The following is a 12,866-nucleotide window of genomic DNA, read 5'->3' as shown; positions in this document are numbered from 1 at the left end:
GTAAATAATACATTTGGGCTTTTAGATATTTATACCCAAAATGTGCAGTGTCGTTTGAATGTGACTAACCACTCATTAGCTAACATACATAAACACGCAATATGTATCCATTTAGTACATATTGATTCCAGATATCAAATGGGGTTTGGTCTTTCACTTGACATCAGAGTACAGTACTTTTATGAACTTTGGTGGCTTATGATTTCTTAGTAGAAAGAACATCTATTTGCCTTTGAACCATAATGCAAAGTATTTCACTTTTAGATTTATTAACACCAATTAGAATTATCAACTTAGTGAATTTTTTTCATTTTTGCATTATCTGTTTCCTTCCATTGATTCACCTTGTATACGTAACTATCTTCAATAATTGTCTATTTATGAACTGCACAAAGCAAATCATGGAGTATAAATATAAAAAACGAGGGTACTGTCACACTTCCTTTTAGGATATCGGGATGGTACAAGTTCTTGTCACAAAATATTCAATGATAAAGTCCTTGACTAAGTGGATGAAAATGCATTATTTCCCTTTTTGTCGTTTTACTCTTGAATTTCATTTGAGAAAATTCATTTAGAAATTTATCTGAAGGTTTGTAGTCTCAGATTTCACTTATACAGTCAAATTCACCATCATCATTAATCTACAGTGCTACTCTTTATTTTCATTCATCTTTTAATCAGTTTGTAATTGTAAAATGTCTTCATCAGTTTTTTTCCTTTCCTATTATCGGTGGTGTGCAGAAAAGAGTTAACATAACCTAAGTTGTTACTCTTGAAAAGGTGTGCTTGCAAGGTTGGTCCTTGGCTGGTGTCTGGGAACTTAGATTTCAAGAGGATGCCCACCACTAACTGATGAAAGTGGCTTACTGGGCCTAAACTGCACCTAAACAATATGGTTTATGCTGAACACTTCTAGGAATCTGGAAATTTGGCCCATGCTAGACACAGGTCTAGCCCACATGACCAGCCCCCACTGAATACCCTGGGTTCTAAGTCTCTTACAATCTTTCCTGGTTGACAACATTTCACATGTGTTATCACAACCTGTAGCTGGGAAAATTAAGGACATCCTATGTGACTACTGGGAGAGGACTCTAGAAGTTTGATCCTGGTTCCTTCCCCCAGACTTCGCCCCATGTGCGTTTTACCTTTATTGATTTTTGCTTTGTATCATGTCACCATAATAAATGATAGCTGTGAATATGACTGTATAATTGGTATCATATATCCTTCTTGCAAAGCATTGGACCTGAGGGTGATCTTGGGAATTTTTCATCCAGAAAGAAAGTTGAAAATTCTAAATTTCCAAAAACTTCAACAACAGCAACAAAAATCTACAAAGGTGGCATCTACAGGATGATGCAACTGTGACTTCTTTCAAGACAGAATGGATTTTATTCTATATATAAAAAAGTAAACTTCCTCTTTGTTATGTGTAGAATCTTAAGAAAAAACAAGAATTACGAAGCAGCAATCCTTGCTTAAAAACCCACATACTCAAACTGGAATTGGGTTCATTAAACCCTAATGGTATGCCAAAAGTTTAGAAAGTGTAGTTTCTTAGTCATTTGCATGCTATATAAAAATTGTATTTATTAAATACAGAATAAATACAAATTAATGTGTAAGAAATATATGTTAGATGTGAAGAATCTGCATAACATTAAGAATAATCAAAGAATGTTATTAAGTCTTTTAGAAGTCCCCTGTGTGCCCCCGTCAGAACCCATCCCATTTCTTCCTTATTCAGTAATGATAATTCTAAATTCTGTATTTGGAATTTCTTGCTTTTCTTTATAATTCCTAACTAATAAGTTGTATGATATTGCACATTTTTGAACTACTGGTTAATGATGTAACTGTTCATTTCTTTTGCCTCCTTTTCTGTTGGTTTTTCTTTTGCTTACTGATTTGTAGGAGGTTTTTAAAATACATTCTGGATATACATATATTGTTGGTTATAAAGTTAGGAATACCTTCTCCCAGTCTATGGCTTGTGGCGTTTTTGTCCAAACCTTTTTCATATATTTCGATGATTGGAATCACGTAATTTTCATGTCAAACTACAAGTCTTTTCTGTTAAGGTTTACACATTTCGTATCTTGTTTTGAATGTTCTTCCACAGCTGGAAATCATAAAGATAATCTCCTGTATTGTGTTCTAAAAGTTTTATAGTTTTGACTTTCACATTTAAGTCTTTAATCTGCCTGAAATTAATTTTTTATTTCGGTTTGATGTAAGAGGTCCATTTTCTTTTTTGTAATGGCTACCCAATTGTCCTACCCCATTTATTGACAGTTTCTTTCCATTCTCCCAGTGATCTGTATTGTGTCATAAATTTCCATACGTGAGTCTGTTTCTGGATTCGTTTTGTTGTAGTTGTTCCACTCATCAGTTTGTCTGACCATATACTAATATACATGATCTTAATCACTTAAGCTTTAAAGTCATACCTGTTCTAAGTGTTGAGTTATATATTATTTTGTATTTGTGAATAATGACAACTTTCACATTTTGATTGATAGTGTTAAAATTATTAGCAAGAAAAAGCTGTTCTCATTTATAGTCCCACTTATTTTAGAGTTTCTGTTTTTCCACACCTTCCTCAACACTAGGTATTATCGGGTATTTATGTTTGTGTTGATCTGCCCAAATATTAAGCGTCTTTTTTTAATGAGTGGAAGGGTGAACATCTTTTCATATTGTTTATTGGCTGTTTGCAATTCCTTTTTAAATCAATTACTATTTCTTGTTTCTTACTCATTTTAAAAATTGATATGTAAGACTTTATTATACATTAAAAAACTGGCCATTTTGTAATATAATTGGGCTTCCGCCTCCCCCAACCAGTAAGAGTTTTCTTTATAAATTGGTGATGTAGAAGTTTTAAATTTTATGTATTCAAATTTTCAGTATTGTTTTTTTTTTTTTTTTGGTTTCTAGATATTGTTTCTAAATTAGACTTTACCATTTCAAGAGTGTAAAATTTTCCAATTTTGTTTAAGTAAGTGTTTGGCCCAGTTCTTCATGTTTAGGTCTATCATCTAACATCTAATTTTTTTCTTGTAAGTTATGCTATAGGAATCCTGAATATTTTTTCCAGAAGTCCATTTACCAAACACTGTTCATTCAGTAATCATTCCCCCACTGATTTAAAATATTCTTATCATATTATTAAATTCCCATATATATTTACTTATGTTGTTGGACACTGCTGTTCAATTAATTTGTTTATTTATGTTTGTGCTGTTGTGCTGTTATCAAGCTTTTAATTATTGAGGCCTTTCAGTACTTCTTTATATTTGATAGAACCAGTTGCCTTTCATGACTTTTTAATTCAGAATTTTCTTGGCTTCTCACATGCTAGTTTTTTTCCAATGATGATTATTAATACCTTGTCAAGTATTCTCACCCATACTGATATTTTGATTGCAAAGACATTGAATTTATGGACTTTTTTTTTTTGGAAAATTCACACTGTTAAAATACTGGACCTTTATCTAAGAACAACTGTGTTTTTCATTTGTTTAGTGTTCCTTTATTCCCTTTGGTAAAATTTTGAAGTTTTCCTCATAGAGATTTGAGTCCTTTAAGTTTAACTCAAGTTCTCTCTCTGTTGTTGTTACTGTTGGAAATGGGATCTTTTCCAGCAGATATCCAGAAGCTTACCAGTTTTATTGAGGTATAATTTTTGTTCAGTAAACTCTATTCATGTAAAGTCTAGAATTTGATTAGTTTATAGCTGTAAAACCCCTGTAGAACCCTGCTGCAATCAAATTACAGAATATTTTCCTCACTTGAAAAAGATTCTTTGTTCATTTTTGCATTCCAGTCAGCCTTCCACTCCCCACCAGATACCAGTCATCTGCTTTTTTGTCACTATAAATAATTTTACATTTTCAAAAACTACACGAATGGATTTATACTGTAGTACTGTTTTCTGTTGCCTTTTTTTTTTTTTAACTTTTATTTATTTTAAGTGTGTTTTTCCAGGACCCATCAGCTCCAAGTCAAGGAGTTGTTTCAATCTAGTTGTGGAGGGCGCAGCTCACAGTGGCCCATACGGGGATCAAACTGGCAACCCTGGTGTTACAAGCATCGTGCTCTAACCAACTGAGCTAACCGGCCGCCCCCTATACTGTAGTACTCTTTTGTGTCTTACTTTTTTTTAAACTCAGCATAATTCCTGTGAGCATCACTGAGGTTGTTGTTTGTGTCAGTGGGTTGCTTCTTTTTATTGCAAAGGTATATTCCCCTATGTGGATATAGTCTATTTTGTTTTTTAATGTCTGTTGATGGACATTTGGAATGTTAACAGTTTTTGGATATTGTGAATAAAGATGCTATAAACCTTCATGTACAAGTTTTTATGTAGACATAGGTTTTTATTTCTCTTGGATAAGTATCTAGTGATGGTTTTCAAATTCTAGCAGTGTCTGAGAGTCCCAGTTGCTCCACATTCTCACTAACACTTGCCTTTTCTTAAAAAAAATAAATGATAATAATGATAATGATAATAATAAACATTTTAGTGGGTATGCAGTAGAATCTCATTATGGTTTTTATTTTGCATTTCCTTGATGACTTGTAATGTTGAGCATCTTTTCCTGTTTGACTTAATATCTCTTCTTTTGGGGAAGAGATACAGGTTTAATTGTGTTCCCTTCAAAAAAGATACTGTGGATTCCCAACCCTTGGTACCTCAGAATGTGACCTTATTTGGAGATAGGGTCTCTACAGAATTAATCAAGTTGAAATGAGGTTATTAGAGTGGACGCTAATCCAGTGTGACTGGTGTCACATAATAAAAAGGGAAATTTGGACAAAGAGGCACAAAACAAGAATGCAACTTGAAGATGAAGGCAGGTATCTGGGTGATGCATCCACAAGCTAAGGAATGCCAGAGATTATCAACAAGCCACCGGAATCAGGAAGAGAGGCATGGAATAGATTCTTACTCACAACCTTCAGAAGGAAGCAACTCTGCTGACACCTTGGTCTCAGACTTTTATTCTCCAGAACTGTGAGATAATAAATTTCTGCTGTTCAAAACCCACCCAGTTTGTGTACTTTTTTACAGTAGCCTTAGCAAACAAATACATGAAGTGTTACATAAATTGGTCCCCCACTGTAAAAAACTGGATTATCTTCCTGTTACTGAATTATAAGATATCTTTATATATTCAGATGTGAGTCTTTTATCAAATCTATTTATTACAAATATTTTCTCTCATTTTGTAGTTTGCCTTTTACTTTCCTTAGTGGTGATTTTGAAAAGCAAGTTTTTGTTTGTTTGTTTTGTTTTAATTAAAGTTTATTGGGGTGACAATGGTTAGTAAAGTTACATAGGTTTCAGGTGTATAATTCTGTAATACATCATCTATATATCACATTGTGTGTCCACCACCTAGAGTCAGTTCTGCTTCCATCACCATATATTTGATCCCCTTTACCCGCTTCTATTCCCTCTTCCCCCTTACTCTCTGGTAACCACTAAACTTGTCTGTGTCTATGAGTTTTTGTTTGTTTCTTTGTCTTGCTTCTTTGTTGCTTTCAGTTTTATATCCCACATATAGTGAAATCATGGTTCTCAACGTTTTCTGTCTGACTTACTTCGCTTAGCCTAATAATCTCAAGATCCGTCCATGTTGTCGCAAATGGTCCTATTTCATCCTTTCTTATGGCAGAATAGTATTCCATCGTGTATATATACCACAACTTCTTTATCCAATCATCTATCGCAGAACACTTTGGTTTTTTCCTTTGTTTTTGGCCACCATAAATAAAGCTGCTGTGAACATCGGAGCACATATATCTTTACGGATAAGTGTTTTCAGATTTTTTGGTAGATACCCAGGAGAGGGATTGCTGGGTCATATGGTAATTCTATTCTTAATTTTTTGAGGAACTTCCACACTGCCTTCCATAGCAGCTGCACCAGTCTGCATTCCCACCAACAGTGTATGAGGGTTCCTTTTTCTCCACAGTCTCTCCAACACTTGTTACTATTTGTGGTGTTGAGGATAGCCATTCTAACGGGGGTGAGGTGATATCTCATTGTGGTTTTTATTTGCATTACTCTGATGATTAGTGACGTTGAACATTTTTTCATATGTCTATTTGCCATTTGTATGTCCTCTTTGGAGAAGTATCCATTCAGTTCCTCTACCCATTTTTTAATTGGATTGTTTGTTTTTTTGTTGTACAACTCAACAACAGCAGCAACAACAAAAAAACAAGCCTTGATTTTTTTCAATAATTATAAGGAATAAAAAAGGATCAAAGAATAACTTACATACTAAAAGGTACTTAAAAAGACAATTTTGTAACAATTTCTTTCCTTTTCAGAATGAACCATTTTTTGTTTTAAATCCATTCAGAGCCCTCCAGATCACATATGTACATTTATGGATATAAAGATTATATGTACAGAGGATACCAAAAAAATGTGTACATACTTTAAGAAAGGAAAAAACTGTATTAAAATTATGCTGATGGTAACCACTTCAAGCACTTCTTGTAATTGCAGAAGGCAAACGTCACTTGTATTCATCTTTCGTTGTCAGTATACATTATTACAATTTTTAATACAGTTTTTTCCTTTCTTAAAATGTGTATACATTTTTGGCACCCTTTGTATATATAGATATACACACACAAATACACACTCATATATGTATATACACACATAAACATATTGCATATGCATATACATATAATGTTTATATATACATACACATACACAAATATACTGTTGCGTTGCTTTAAAATGTTGAAAATGTGTGTGTTAGCTTTGAAACATACTTTTCTCATTCAGTAATCGATACCATCTTTTCCTATTAGAAGTAGGTTTTTACTCACTTTAACTTATACATAATATTTCCTAGGATAACTACCATATTTTATTTAGCCCTTTATGTTTTTCGGGGTGCACATCTGTTTGACAGGCATATTGTTTCCAATTTTTCTTTATTCCAAACTATATTCTAGTGAATATCCTTCTACATGTATCTCTCCCTAAAGTGTATACTAAGTTGTGGAGTACCTGTAAAGTTTGAAAAGATGGTATCAAGTTTCCTTCCTTATTTCATATCGTCTATCCAGGTATAAATAAGAGTACTTAGATTTTGCGTTCGCTCAATTGAGTGTGTAAACTGTGTTAAGTTCTGTAAATATGTTTTATGTTAACTTCAGTCTTAGGATAAAGTTCAGGAATTCTTTTCATTGGTTTTGAAAGTAATTAAGGTGTACATGTAAAAAAAGATTTCTTTAGCTAGCTTATGTTGATGTGGGCCTGATTGTTTTCCATGTAATTGTACCATTTCACAGAAGGATGTTATTTTAAAATTGATGCTGGAGGTTGCAGTCAAATTCATAGTTAAGGTTTTAAAAAATATAATGCATGTTTGTCTGTCTATCTACAACAAATATTTATGCTCTTTAGTGATGCTACCTCTAAGATTAAGTCCTAAAAATGGAATCAAGGAGTAGAAACATTTTCAGGGCTTTAAAAACATATTGCCAAACTGCCCTCCAGAAAAAGACCTGTATCAGGAATGTGACGATTTATGTCCATTTCTCTGCCTACTGGCATTGTAATTTTTATTGACTAAAGAAGTCGAGCATGTTTTTCCTATAAGTGTATACATCCATTTGTATGCCTTTTGTGAATATTTCTTTATTATTATGTTTGCTGACTATTCTTTTAAAAAAATTATTTATAAAAGCAGCTTATGGTGATTAATAATCCTTTGTTGGTATAAATTCTGTTTTTGTGCCTTGTGTGAGTATTTATGAGTGTGCTAATGGAGGGGGCATATTTTAGTTTGTTCTGGTCTTGTGTTTATGCATACAGATTTGCAGCCTGATTTGAGAAACATACACTTTTGTGTTCTCCCAGTTCCTATAATTATGATTTCTTTTACTTTTGTGTATGGTGTGAGGTAGATTTGGTTTTCTTAAAATTATGGTAATCTTTTAAAAATAGATTGCATAGAATTATATGCAGATATTATGAGAGTAAGAGAGAAAAAAGATTCTTTTAGGTAAAAGAAAAATACTGTTATCTAATAGATTAATTTTAAGTTAGAATTTGAAAAGGCTGATTTTTTTCATTTTTTGTACAAATGAACTGAATAAGAAAAACAGACTAATTTAGCTGAATAACTTTAGCTTTTCATGTTAATGTCACTCAAACAACTATATCTTCAGAGATAGTGTTAAGCTAACACTGGGTGAAAAATTGGCAAATTTATATTCAGGGTTTTGAATTTCTTTTTTCTTCTTTTGATTTGTTATGGTAAGATACATATAACATAAAATTTACCAACTTAACCATTTTTAAGTTTACAGTTCAGTGGTATTAAATACATTGACTATGTTGTGCAACCATCACCACCATCCATCCCCATCTCTTTTCATCTTGTAAAACTGATGAAAACAGTTTTACAATAAACAATTTTACATTACACAATAACTCCCAATTCTTCCTCCATCCCCATCTCTTTTCATCTTGTAAAAGTGATGAAAACAGTTTTACAATAAACAGTTTGACATTAAACAATAACTCCCAATTCTTCCTCCTTCCTCCCCCAGTCCCTGGTAACCATCATTATACTTTCTATCTTTGATTTTGACTAAATGTCTCATATAAGTAGAATCATATATTAATTTGTCTTTTGTGTGTGTGTGTGTGACTGGCTTATTTCATTTAGCACAATGTTCACAAGATTCATCCATGTTGTAATATTCCAGAATTTCCTTCCTTACGGCTGAATAATATTCCATTGTATGTATATACCACATTTTGCTTATCCATTCACCTTTTGATGGGCACTTGGGTTTCTTCCATGTTTTAGTTATTGTGAATAATGCTACTATGAACGCTACTATCTATCTCTTCAAGACCCTGCTTCCAATTCTCTTGGCTGTATACCCAGAAGTAGAATTGTTGGATAATATGGTAATTGTATTTTAATTTTTTAAGGAACCGCCATATTATTTTCCACAGTAGGTGTGCCTTTTTATATTCCTACCAACAATGCACAAAAGGTTTCATTTTCTTCACATCTTCACCGATACTTGTTTTCTGGTTTTTGTTGTTGTTGTTGTTTGAATAGTAGCCGTCCTAGTGTGTGTGGATAGTATCTCATTATAGTTTTGATTTGTGCTTCCCTAATGATTAGTGATGTTGAGCATCTTTTCATGTGCTCATTGGCCATTCATATGTCTTCTTTGGAGAAATGTCTCTACAAGCTGTTGGCCCATTTTTTGAATTGGGTTGTTTTTTGGTTGTCGTCGTTTTAGGAGTTCTCTATATTCTGGATATTAATCCCTAATCAGATACATGATTTGCAAATAATTTCTCCCCTTCTGTGGGTTGCCTTTTGAATCTGGGACAGTGCCTTTTAATATACAAATTAAAAAATTTTTTATGAAGTACAATTTGTCTTTTTGTTGTTACCTATGCCTTTGGTGTCATATCCAAGAAATGGCCAAATGCAATGTCATAAAGCCTTTGTGCTGTGTTTTCTTTTAAGAGTTTTATTGTTTTAGGTCTCACATTTAGGTCCTTGATCCATTTTGAGTTAATTTTTGTATATGGTGTTAGGTAAGGGTCCAGCCTCATTCTTTTGCATATGGGTATCCAGGTTTCCCACCACCATTTGTTGAAAAGATTGTCTTTTCTCCATTGAATGGTCCTGGTACGCTTGTTGAAAATAATTTGACCATATATGTGAGGATTTATTTTAGAATTTTTTTCCTATTCCATTGGTCTGTATTAGTCTGTCTTTATGCCAGTACCAAACTGATTTGATTACTGCAGCTTTGTAGTAAGTTTTGACATGAGATGTGAGTTCTCCAGCTTTGTTCTTTTTCATGATTATCTTGGCTATTAAGATCCCTTGAGATTCCGCATGAATTTTCAGATGGATTTTTCTATTTCTGCAAAAAAAAACGTCATTGAGATTTTGATAGGCATTGTATTGAATCTGTAAATTGCTTTGAGAAATATTGACATTTTAACAATATTAAGTCTTCTAATCCATGAACATGAGATGTGTTCCTTTTATTTCTGTAATCTTTGATTTCTTTCTGCCGTTTTATAGTTTTCATTAAACGTCTTTCACCTTGTTGGTTAATTAAATTCATTCCTAATTACTCGCTTTGATGCTATTGTAAATGAAATTATTTTTGTAATTTTCAGATTGTGTATAGAAATGCAACTGATTTTGTATCCTGCTACTTTGCTGAGCTCATTAGTTCTGACAGTTTTTTTTTGCTGAGTCTAGGATTTTCTATGTATAAGATCATATCATCTGCAGAAATAATTTTACTTCTGCCTTTCCAATTTGGATACCTTTTATTTCTTGCCTTATTGTTCTGGCTATAACTTCCATTATTTGGTTGAATAGAAGTGGTGAAATTGACCAAGATTAATCTCAATTTACTATCCAAGTTTCCCCTGGAAGTTGCAAACCTTTAACAGACTCCAGAGTTCCAAAATAGTTACACCAGACAGATTTTTTTTTTTTAAAGATTTTATTGGGGAAGGAGAACAGGATTTTATTGGGGAACAATGTGTACTCCCAGGATTTTTTCCAAGTCAAGTTGCCCTTTCAGTCTTAGTTATGGAGGGCGCAGCTCAGCTCCAGGTCCAATTGCTGTTGTTAGTTGCAGCCCACCATCCGTTGCAAGAGTCGAGGAGTTGAACCAGCAACCTTGTGGTTGAGAGCCCACTGGCCCATGTGGGAATCGAACCGGCAGCCTTCAGTATTAGGAGCATGGAGCTCCAACTGCCTGAGCCACCAGGCCGGCCCCACCAGACAGATTCTGCCTGTGCAATTGTTGTGTAGCTGGGGAAACAGATTCCTGATGCTGCTTCTTCACTATCTTTCCAGAATCTGAACTATTTTTAATAACCTAATAATTTTATTAAAATATTAGCAGGACTTTAAAATGGAGCTCTGTTTCTCTCAGACTTTGTGTTGAGCCATAGAATAAACTTCATATAGTTAAATATTATTGAGTATTTGGCTAGGTGTGAAAACCATCATTTGAATTGAACTCACTTTGCTTTTCAGGGGTTCTTCATATTTAACAATTTTCTTTACTTTATAGAAATACCGGTATCAGGATGAAGACGCACCTCCTCAAGAGCACATTTCCCCACAAATCACTAATGAAGTGATAGGTCCAGAATTGGTTCATGTCTCAGAGAAGAACCTCTCAGAAATTGAGAATGTCCATGGATTTGTTTCTCATTCTCATATTTCACCAATAAAGGTAAGATAATAACTTAATCTTGTTTCTGTGAACTATATATTACTTTTGTTATTAGTATAGCTCATGCTCAGAGAGAGCTATTCTTTCATGTAGGATTTTTCCCCCTTGATTGTTTCTCGTTTCATAGTTATAGGGAATTTTACAATATTAGCATTCTAAAAACGTTTTTAATAATATGTTTTATAAATTTTAATCAGTGGTACTATCTTTACGTCTAAAAATTCCTATGACAGAAATAACTGTTACATTTGGAATACCACACACTGAAATATTTTTAAATACTTGTTTTAAATATTAGTAGGTACAGAAAAAGAGCATTAACAGTATCTTGGAAGTCTAACATGTAGCTTTACCTGGTCCCATTACCTTGTTGTCCCCCTCAGAAATAACCACAATCCTGGTTTCTTATAAAGTTCTGCCACATATTTAGATTTCTAATCAATATATATTTATTTTTCCTATCTTGAACTTTATATAAATGGAATTATACCACATATAAACTCAACTTGGATTTTTTGCTCAACATTATGTATATTCCTGAGATTCATTATTTTCACTGCTCTCAAGTTTTCTGTTTTATGAATATACTACTTTTGATGGGTATTGAGATATCTTCAGATTATTAGTAGTATTAAAAGTGCTATTAAAAACATAGGTTATGGACACACACATCTTTGTGGGTAACACCAGATTATTTTCCAAGTGGTTATATAATTTACATTTTCAGCAGCAATATATACGGTTTTAATGATCCATATTCTCATCAATACTTGATATTCTTATTTTTGCCATTGTTTGGGATTTGTAATAATATCTCATTGTGATTTTAATGTGCATTTTCCCTGTTTGATAATGGAGTTAAATACATTTATTATTCATTCAGATTTCCTATTCTATGACGTGCCTTCTCAAGATTTTGGCTCATTTTTGTATTGGGTTGTCCTTTTCTGATTTGTACAAGCTCTTTATATTTTCTGGATACTGTGTTGGTTGTATGTATTATGACTAAGGATCATTTCTTACTAGTAAAACTTAACCTGAGTTTTTAAATTTTCTCTGAGGGATAATTTCTTATTACTGTTAAAAATTTTGATGGTTATAGTACCATTCATATTTTCTGTTAAGAGTTTTTCTAGGTGTTTTTGCCCTAGGAATTTGTCCATTTCATATTTCAAAACATTACTAATATCTTGCTATTTTTTTTATGGCCATAGCATATTTAAGTGTGGCTCCTTTTTCATTCCTAATGTTGCTTATTTGGTGTTTTCTTGATTATTCTTGCCAGTGGATGGTCGATTTCAAAGGTGGTGTTTTCAAAGAACCATCTCTTTTTTAAAAATGTTCTTTTGTTTGCCGCCCCCATGTGCTACCACCCCCACCCCCTTGTTTTCATACACAAATATATACACATATTTGTGTACATATATAAATATAAATGTGGATAGCCTACATATCAATTAAAGATTGTGTTTGGTAGAAGCAATCTGATCTTCCCTTGGGAGACTAAGTGAGAGAGACACAGGGAAAAATCAGTTGACAATTAGTTCTGCTTTTTTCTTTTCGCTTTTCTCCTCTTC

General features: G+C 33.1%; 1 protein-coding gene across 14 annotated transcripts in view; it reads left to right on the top strand.

Moving 5' to 3' along the window:
- The window catches only part of DLG1 (discs large MAGUK scaffold protein 1), a 238,327-nt gene that overhangs the window by 64,687 nt on the left and 160,774 nt on the right, over positions 1-12,866 (top strand). For all 14 annotated transcript variants that reach the window (XM_033128021.1, XM_033128025.1, XM_033128009.1 and 11 more), the window contains one exon: positions 11,125-11,289. In XM_033128021.1, coding sequence (XP_032983912.1) covers positions 11,125-11,289 — 165 coding nt within the window. The remainder of the gene's footprint in view (positions 1-11,124; positions 11,290-12,866) is intronic.

The sequence above is a fragment of the Rhinolophus ferrumequinum genome, chromosome 2 (genome assembly GCF_004115265.2).
Source record: "Rhinolophus ferrumequinum isolate MPI-CBG mRhiFer1 chromosome 2, mRhiFer1_v1.p, whole genome shotgun sequence".
NCBI lineage: Eukaryota > Metazoa > Chordata > Mammalia > Chiroptera > Rhinolophidae > Rhinolophus > Rhinolophus ferrumequinum.
This window is presented reverse-complemented; position numbering and strand designations above follow the sequence as displayed.